Source organism: Crinia signifera, chromosome 7, assembly GCF_055691185.1.
Source record: "Crinia signifera chromosome 7, ASM5569118v1, whole genome shotgun sequence".
NCBI classification, from domain to species: Eukaryota; Metazoa; Chordata; class Amphibia; order Anura; family Myobatrachidae; genus Crinia; species Crinia signifera.
In genome coordinates, this window is record NC_139223.1 from 86,062,205 (window position 1) to 86,072,789 (window position 10,585).

Here is a 10,585-nt window from a genome sequence, read left to right on the forward strand (position 1 = left end):
CTGCACATAGTTTTTGTACTAAATCTCATCGCAAAACCGAGATGCGATATTGTATACAATATTGAATACAATAATTGTAACGTGTATGGGCACCTTAAGGCTTGGGGGTTTTCTTTACAACCATGACAACATTTATTATAACAAATGTAATTGAAATGAGAGATTGTAAGGTACAACATTTTTAAAAGAGTGCTGATTTAATGTGGAATCCCTCTTGGACCACTTTAGTGGCAGTTGGCAGTAATATCCAACTGTGTAATGTAGTAGGAAATATATGCTAATTTTCCTGCAAACCTCAGACGGTATAAGTTGGTAGGGTCTGGCTCAAAGGGTCGACAGTGTATAGGTCCACAGTGAATAGGTCATCATGAAGTAGGTTGACATTGCCAGGGATACGGTCGGTTGGTCGATCTAAAGATGGACGACAGTCATTGGGTTGACACCACTAGGTCGACAGGTCATTAGGTTGACACAAACATTATGTCGACATGGTCTAGGTCAACAGTCAAAAGGTCAACATGGCAGTTTTCACTGTTTTTTGAGCCGGCATGTGGCGACATCCACTAGGGCGTGGTGGGAGAATAAAATAGTGTGCCCAAAGCATTGAGGGGACGCGGTGCACTTAACAGCAGATTGTGAGAACCCAGCGCTGGATATAATGCAGCTGTGTCTTTTGGGAAGGGTTAACGCCCTAACCCGAATTAAATATACAGAACACAAGAGGTTTCCAAAAGACTAGCGCTATAGTATGTAACAAATGTTAACTTATAATAGATGATCCTATATTCTTTGTATCGGATCCTTCCTGGTGTCAAAAGGAAACTGACTTACAATTTATTTCAATCAGGTGTACCCGTAGCAGTTTCTTTATGACACTTCAGATTTTCAGGAAACAAACGGTATGAAGTAAACTTACATGAGATTTCATTCATGCGTTCACATCAGAGGTTTCTTTGTCCTTAGATGACGGAGGACACCAGATGACAGGTAAAACGATTTATTCACAGCAATCCAATAAAAGACAAAAAAGTAGCTTTGAAAATGTCCCAAAAGGTGAACGGAGCACGTAGGTAGATCCCCGGCGCTATGTCCTCGGTGTGCTGCAGACAACGCCGGGAGGAAGAGGAGAAATCAGTGTAGCGCCGCTGTGATCAGTCCTAATGCTGTTTGTGGGATGCGGGCCGATCAACGTGTTTCGGATAATGGGTATATCCTTTTTCAAGACGTTGTCTGCAGCACACCGAGGACAGAGGATAAAGCCGCCGGGGATCTACCTACGTGCTCCGCTCACCTTTTGGGACATTTTCAAAGCTATTTTTTTGTCTTTTATTGGATTGCTGTGAATAAATCGTTTTACCTGTCATCTGGTGTCCTCCGTCATCTAAGGACAAAGAAACCTCTGATGTGAACGCGTGAATGAAATCGCATGTAAGTTTACTGCATGCCGTTTGTTTCCTGAAAATCTGAAGTGTCATAAAGAAACTGCTACGGGTACACCTGATTGAAATAAATTGTAAGTCAGTTTCCTTTTGACACCAGGAGGGATCCGATACAAAGAATATAGGATCATCTATTATAAGTTAACATTTATTTGTTACATACTATAGCGCTAGTCTTTTGGAAACCTCTTGTGCGGTGCACTTAACATTCGGGTAAAAAAACAGTGAAAAACCCCATGTTGACCTTTTGACTGCCGACCTAGACCATGTCGAATGCTTGTGTCAACCTAATGACCTTTCGATCTTGTCCCATGTTGAACTAGACCCAAGTCTACCTTGCAGTATGTCGACCTAATGACTGTCGACCATCTTTAGGTCGACCATATGATCAATACCCCATTGACATAAAGTTGACATTCACTACGTTGACATTGACAAAAGTTTGCCACAAGGAAAAGGTTGACACCATTTTTTTTTTTTTACTTTTTTTTGGTTCAATATCAAAATCTGAGCACGTGGACCTCCAAGTAGTGTAGCACCCATCACACCAATTCAACTGTGTTCTGATTGAGCGTACAATGATTTATAAACTCCCAAAACTCAGAATAGCGACTAATCTCATCTAAAGTCCTAGCTAGGGCACTCAAACCAAAAGCTTCTTCTCACACCACAAGTGACTGCAAGAAGTATTGTCACCCCAGCAGCTATTTTTATTTCTCCATTTTGGGGTACAGATGTGACCATGTACATCTAGCCTCCTTTCCCAATAAATAGCCCTTCTAATTGCGCCAGACATAATTTATTTGTGACTTTTTTCCATTAAAAGCTTATTATCTGAATCAAATTTAAGTGAATAGGATGCACAAGCAGCTTCTGCTGATTAAAATTATATGCAACATGTCTATATTCAATTTGTGACTGCTGCACTACCGAGTCACACGGAGCTCATGGAGGATAGATGTATGAGGACACATCTGTAACCACATGGGAAACCAACTGATTTCCCAGAAAGTGTGCATGGCTTCATGAGCCACGCCCCATTTGTCACTGTGGGGGGGACAAAGCCATTGCTATGGGAGCAGCTGGCCATGCCCCCAGGCGCTATGTCTCCTTGAACAGACGCTGTGTGTATGCATATTCACCACTGCTCTGCAGTGAAATTCAGGACAGTTGGGAGGTATGCTGAAGTGCTCAGTCCATTTCAGTTTGACCTTAATGTTTTTGTAGGAATTAAAAACTGCCACTAGGTGGCATACCTTCTAATGTTGATAGAGATCATAAGAAGACTATATAATGAACTAGTGATGTCAAAGAATTTCAGCATAACTATCAAAATTATATTTTTACTAAAATGATGTGAATTTTATTACCTGCTTGCTCAAAGTGCTATAAGACCTATTGCTAGTGCCATATTGATAGACTGTTGCTTTAACCCTGCCAGCAGTTACTAGCCGCTTACCTGTGTATTACCTACCATGGGTATATTGCTAACAGCTGTATAATAAGACTTAATTAAAAGCCATCTAGCATTTCATTACTTGCTTGCTCAAAGTGCTATAGGACCTATTGAAAGTGCTTGATTAAGACAGAGACTATTGACGTAAAGCCTGCCAGAATTTATTTTCTGCCTATCTACTAATTAAGGATATCAACACTATATTCATGTATATTGTATACAAATAGATTATCAATGTATATATTTTTTTACATTCCTGTAAGGATATATTGCATATGTTTTTCTCGTCTGCAAATACATTAACGTTAGATCCTGACTGTGGTCTGCATGCAAGGGCCACCATACCTGCTGCACTGTCACAGTGTGCTTTGGCTACATCATGGGAAGAACTAGACCAGTGGTTCCCAAACTTTTTTGAATCACGGCACCCTAGCCTAGAGCATCAAAATATTTTCAAGGCAACCCTAGGCCAAATGCTTCTTATAGAGAAATTTGGCAAAAAATATTAAATTAAGTACATTGTGCTTATATGTCACAGTTATGTGGTGAGGGACAGGATTTGCTTCTGTTTGTCCAGGTATATTATGATTGGCAGCCACAAGCACTGGTTTTCGCTTGGCACATTGACCATAAATAATATGACTTGATCTTGGGCCACCAACCCAAGGCACCCCTGCAAGTGTCCTGAGGCACCCCAGGGTGCCTAGGCACACAGTTTGGGAACCACTGAACTAGACGGTTACAAAGAGTACACCTGAGTACCTGGGCATTCTACAGATTTCTCCAAACAGAAACTGCCCATACCGTACCAGCAGCTGGCATATCTCTTCTCATAGACACAGCCCAAACTGTACCAGCAGCTGGCATATCTCTCCTCACAGAAACTGCCCATATACTGCACCAGCAACTGGCATATCGCTCCTCGAAGAATCAGTGTTTAATTAAATAAACACAAAACAACTAAACTACACTCAATATGATTGTTAACAAGTTTCTGCAGCAGCAAACCAGCAATCAGAAGCTCGGGTCAGATCCTGGAGTTGGCAGAAGTACCAGAGTCAGAGAAGCTAATGTGGGAGGACATATTTGTATAGTGCACCAAGAATGATACACCGCTTCATTTATTTTACTGACACTGGTAGACATTTGACTTTAGGCTGTCGGTATATTTACTGGCGTGTTTTAAAACTGGTCTCGATTACCTGGCACAGAGGACTCGCCCTGCACCCACCTAGTTCCCACTAGCCACTGTATAGTAAAAGGCCACTTACTGTGCATGGTACCGGTGTGCGGAGGATGCGGTGACACACATAGATAACTTATTAGTGCCCAAGAAATGTTTCCTCCGGTTACCTAGCTGCACAGAACCAATAAACAACATCCCTAACGTTAGCCAATCAAGGCTACCCCGCCTGCCAGCGCGCTCCAATGCACACAACGCTCCGTAGACAACTCGTCGTCACACCCAGACCAGAGCTGCATCCAACCACGATTCAGTTCCACTATTCGCAACCAATGGTCACTTTCAGCTTCAACGTCATTTCCATTTCTCATCCAATCAGTGAGCTCGCTTGAGGTCGCTTCTACTTCAGGTATAGACTACAAAACAGTTTTCGCTGGTATGGCGGCACGGTTGTGTCTATATGCCCTTCGTGGAAAGGAGGTGATCCTTATGGTGAAGGGAAAATAGCTAAATCACTACAGAGCAGGCTTATTCCCCTTCACCGTAAGGACTTTTATGCCCCTAGTGGTCAGATCCTGCATACGAAGGGAAATTAGCCAGCTCTATAAAGATAATGCTATATTCCCTTCGCCATAAGGATATTATGAGCCAAAAGGTGTTAAGACCTTATGATGAAGGGCATATAGCCAGCTTTACAGTGATAATGCTATATTCCCTTCGCCATAAGGATATTATGGACCAAAAGATGTTAAGACCTTATGGTGAAGGGCATATAGCCAGCTGTACAGTGATAATGCTATATTCCCTTCGCCATAAGGATATTATGGACCAAAGGATTTTAAAACCTTATTGTGAAGGGCATATAGCCAGCTTTACAGTGATAATGCTATATTCCCTTCGCCATAAGGATATTATGGACCAAAGGATGTTAAGACCTTATGATGAAGGGCATATAGCCAGCTTTACAGTGATAATGCTATATTCCCTTCGCCATAAGGATATTATGGACCAAAGGATGTTAAGACCTTATGGTGAAGGGCATATAGCCAGCTGTACAGTGATAATGCTATATTCCCTTCGCCATAAGGATATTATGGACCAAAGGATGTTAAGACCTTATGGTGAAGGGCATATAGCCAGCTGTACAGTGATAATGCTATATTCCCTTCGCCATAAGGATATTATGGACCAAAAGATGTTAAGACCTTATGGTGAAGGGCATATAGCCAGCGTTACAGTGATAATGCTATATTCCCTTCGCCATAAGGATATTATGGACCAAAAGATGTTATGTCCTTATGGTGAAGGGCATATAGCCAGCTTTACAGTGATAATGCTATATTCCCTTCGCCATAAGGATATTATGGACCAAAAGATGTTATGTCCTTATGGTGAAGGGCATATAGCCAGCTTTACAGTGATAATGCAATATTCCCTTCGCCATAAGGACATTATGGACCAAAAGATGCTAAGTCCTTATGGTGAAGGGCATATAGCCAGCTTTACAGTGATAATTCTATATTCCCTTCGCCATAAGGATATTATGGACCAAAAGATGTTAAGACCTTATGGTGAAGGGCATATAGCCAGCTGTACAGTGATAATGCTATATTCCCTTCGCCATAAGGATATTATGGACCAAAGGATGTTAAGACCTTATGGTGAAGGGCATATAGCCAGCTGTACAGTGATAATGCTATATTCCCTTCGCCATAAGGATATTATGGACCAAAGGATGTTAAGACCTTATGGTGAAGGGCATATAGCCAGCTGTACAGTGATAATGCTATATTCCCTTCGCCATAAGGATATTATGGACCAAAAGATGTTAAGACCTTATGGTGAAGGGCATATAGCCAGCTGTACAGTGATAATGCTATATTCCCTTCGCCATAAGGATATTATGGACCAAAAGATGTTATGTCCTTATGGTGAAGGGCATATAGCCAGCTTTACAGTGATAATGCTATATTCCCTTCGCCATAAGGATATTATGGACCAAAGGATGTTAAGACCTTATGGTGAAGGGCATATAGCCAGCGTTACAGTGATAATGCTATATTCCCTTCGCCATAAGGATATTATGGACCAAAGGATGTTAAGACCTTATGGTGAAGGGCATATAGCCAGCTGTACAGTGATAATGCTATATTCCCTTCGCCATAAGGATATTATGGACCAAAAGATGTTAAGACCTTATGGTGAAGGGCATATAGCCAGCTTTACAGTGATAATGCTATATTCCCTTCGCCATAAGGATATTATGGACCAAAAGATGTTAAGACCTTATGGCGAAGGGAATATAGCCAGCGTTACAGTGATAATGCTATATTCCCTTCGCCATAAGGATATTATGGACCAAAAGATGTTAACACCTTATGGCGAAGGGAATATAGCCAGCTTTACAGTGATAATGCTATATTCCCTTCGCCATAAGGATATTATGGACCAAAAGATGTTAACACCTTATGGCGAAGGGTATATAGCCAGCTTTACAGTGATAATGCTATATTCCCTTTGCCATAAGGATATTATGGACCAAAAGATGTTAACACCTTATGGCGAAGGGAATATAGCCAGCTTTACAGTGATAATGCTATATTCCTTTCGCCATAAGGATATTATGGACCAAAAGATGTTAACACCTTATGGCGAAGGGAATATAGCCAGCTTTACAGTGATAATGCTATATTCCCTTCGCCATAAGGATATTATGGACCAAAAGATGTTAACACCTTATGGCGAAGGGTATTTAGCCAGCTTTACAGTGATAATGCTATATTCCCTTCGCCATAAGGATATTATGGACCAAAAGATGTTAAGACCTTATGGCGAAGGGAATATAGCCAGCTTTACAGTGATAATGCTATATTCCCTTCGCCATAAGGATATTATGGACCAAAAGATGTTAACACCTTATGGCGAAGGGAATATAGCCAGCTTTACAGTGATAATGCTATATTCCCTTCGCCATAAGGATATTATGGACCAAAAGATGTTAACACCTTATGGCGAAGGGTATTTAGCCAGCTTTACAGTGATAATGCTATATTCCCTTCGCCATAAGGATATTATGGACCAAAAGATGTTAAGACCTTATTGCGAAGGGAACATAGCCAGCTTTACAGTGATAATGCTATATTCCCTTCGTCATAAGGATATGGCGAAGGGAATATAGCCAGCTTTACAGTGATAATGCTATTTTTCTTTCACCGTAAGGACCTTTATGGTCCCATAGATGTTATGTACTTATGGTGAAGGGGAATAGGCCAGCTTTCTAGTAATAATGTTATTTTTGTCACCATAAGGATCCTTATGGTGAAGGGTATTTAGCCAGCCTTACTTTGTCTATGCTATTTTCCCTTCACCATAAGGACCCATAGATGTTAGGTCATTATGGTGATGGGGAACAGGCCAGCCATTTAGTGATACTGCTTTTTTCCCTACACCTTAAGGCAGGGCTTGACAAATTTCTCTCAAAACTAGGAGCCAGCATGAAAGTAGGAGCCAGACACACTAAAACACTATATCACCCCTCCTCCAAAAAATGTTTTTGCTTCATTCTAGAAATGCTGCATTTATAGCTCATCTCAATAATTTAGTTGACATTACCTATTCTGTTACCAACATTAATAATTACTTGTTTGACTACTAGGCAGGGAGTATTGGCCAGGGGAGGATTTAAAAAGGTGGACTGCCATACAGCGTACTCATGGAGGCTGTTTTGATGGCGCTGGGTTCCACAGCTGTGACTGCCGCACTGTGAGGGTGGCATATGAGGGCTGGTAGTGGCCGCAGCCAGGAGAATGACAGCAGCAGCGCATGATGGACTCTGGGCTACTAACACCGGCTGTGCACAGGTGCTCACCCCGACTCCGGCGGCAGACAGGGCGCAGCTCCAGATGACCCGCTCCCAGGAAACCATGGTGGGTTCCAAATCTCCCAAACTATACATCACTTCTCCATCACTGCATTGCTGACATCCAGCTGTGCCAGAGTGACGCTGCCAGTGCACTACATCCATTGCCCAAATAACTTTCCCTACTTTCTGGACACTCTCCTGCACCCTGATCCCTCTTTCTGTGTTCCCTGCATACATTGATAAATGATTGTCCCTACTTTTTGGACACTCTGGTCGGTCTTCCCTAATGATTATCCCTACTTTCTGGGCACCCTTCTGCAACCTGATCCCTTGTTCACATTGTCCCTTAATAATTATCCCCTTTCTGGGCACCCTCCCCCCTGTGGGCAGCTTCCGACTGGTCACCCCTTGCCCTCCCAGGTCCCATTGGCTGGTGCATTGCGCACAGAGTAGGGGCACCATCTGCCATGACACAAGCAGATAAAAGCCAGGGATGGGACAGCCTCAACGGCATGGCGGGCATTGTGTATCTCCCCGCTCACCTTTTCCAGTAGGAGTGCAGGAGAAAGCCACCCGCCGCCGATGCCCGGCACGCACTCATCGTCTGCAGCCTGATCTGGCAAGCTCCCTGGGATTACTGGGCTGCACAGCCCCCCTGTCCCTGGTGCTCATCTTCCCTGCAGAGCACATGCCTTCCATAATGCGGGACGAGCACTACCTCTACTGCCCGGCCCCTCCGCCAGGACGGTCATGGACAGTGGCAGGTGGGGAGTTTGACTGGGGCAGTACACCTGTCAAACCGTAACGCAGGTGTCCTAAGGACAGAAACCTCCCGTGGAGCAGAAGGGCATCACCGCTGATACCATTCACCAGCAGCAGGGTCCTCCGCTCTAGCGAGCCGCCTGCTCATCATCCTCCGGGTGCTCCTGCAGGCGCGTGTGCTGGCTGGAGGTTCATAAGAGCCGTGCCAACACATCAGGGGCTTCCAGGGTTTGGGGGTGTGGCAGGCCCCAGCGTCTGAGAGCGGAACGCTACTCAGAAGGATCCCCTTCCCAGATGCTGCAAGGAGTTCACCTACGAAGGGGCTACTATTGTCAGCTGGACCGTAACACTGGGTATGTGGGCTACAATGTTATAAAAGGAGCTTAGAGACACTGCCACGTCTCCACAGGATCTGGTCGCCAGGAAGGAAAATCTGGTCGCCATGGTGACCTGGCTCCCGGAGTTTGTCGAGCCGTGCTGTAAGGACCTTTATGGTCCCATAGATGTTAGGTCAGGGCTGGGCAATAGCGGCCCATCAGCTGTTGATGAACTACACATTCCAGCATGTCTTGCAGCAGTTTTAGCATGGACACATAGCAAAACTGATGCATAGCATCCTGGGATGTGTAGTTCATCAACATCTGGATGGCCACTATTGTCCAGCTCTGTTAGGTCCTTATGGATGGGCCCAGGAAAACACTGGGCGTTTCCATGGGAATGCAGACAGGCACTTGCCTTCTGGGGGTGGGCAGCTGATGTCACAGTACATTAGCCACCTCCCCATTCTCGGACCCAAATGCCACAAGTCTAGGTCAGTCCAGATTGACTTTGGTTTGCAAGCAGGGGAAAAAGTAATTTGATGGTTGGCAACCATGGTAGTTAAGCTACCCTGCAAATGGATGTTAATGCAAAACAACCATTTGCAAAGCTGCGGGGATGGTACTTGTTTCCTAGAATGGCCACAATCAGGCCGATCGCATGCCTTAACTGTAAGGCATGCGATCGTCGCGATGTCCCCGATTTTGTGTGAATCACTGGGCTATTTGCCGGTGAAAGACGAAATCGCATTGATCGCGGCCATTGGAATCAATGTAAAAAGCCCCAAAACCCCACATTTGTATAGGAACCCCCCCCCCCCCCTTGATGGTTGTAAATGCCCCTCCATTGTTAACGCCACCCCACTATTGACGCCAACCCGAACGTGGCGAGCCGGCGGTACGCGTCTTCCGACCTTTTCATACCCCCACTATCCACGTCAGCGTGGAGTTGAGAATAGAAAGTGTGGCGAGCGCAGCAAGCCACCGAGCCCGAAGCGTGGCAAGCGGACGCGGATACCTTCACAGGTATCCGTGTCCCCTCGCGGGCTTCACAGGTATCCGCGTCCCCTCGCAGGGCTTGTCACGCTTCTATTCTCAAGTCCATGCCGACGTGGATGTATGAAAAAGGTCGGAGGACGCGTGCGATGCCATCAACGCAGTTTTTCCGACAAGATGTCTGCGTCAAAAATCGTTGTGGCCGTTCTAGGAAACAAGTACCGTGTGGATTGTGGCAGTCAGCTTTGGAAGGCTCGCCAAGCAGCGAATTTTCACTGCTTAGCGAATCATCAGAATCATATGAATTTTAAGTTACATTTTATTCAGTATTATAGGACTTTCACCCATATCTCTACTTACTATTGTTGTATGGGTGTTTTAGGAAAGTGGGTAGCACCTTCAAATTGAATTATAAGGCATTGCTCCTTCAAATATATATTATGCAATGGAATATGCAGCGCTATATAAGAAACTGTAAAGAAGTAAATTATATAGGTCGGGGCGCAGACCCCGAAACGTTCTCCTACCACCATAAATATTTGCTGCAACTATTTACTCGTCTTGTGAGTG

At 44.3% G+C, this 10,585-nt stretch overlaps 1 protein-coding gene across 1 annotated transcript in view; it reads right to left on the reverse strand.

Moving 5' to 3' along the window:
• KATNIP (katanin interacting protein) overlaps positions 1-4,706 on the reverse strand; it is a 131,326-nt gene extending 126,620 nt beyond the window's left edge. The window contains exon 1 of the mRNA XM_083153410.1: positions 4,167-4,706. Within this exon, the coding sequence (XP_083009536.1) occupies positions 4,167-4,173 (7 nt within the window). The 5' untranslated portion in view covers positions 4,174-4,706. The remainder of the gene's footprint in view (positions 1-4,166) is intronic.
• Positions 4,707-10,585: the final 5,879 nt, after the last annotated feature.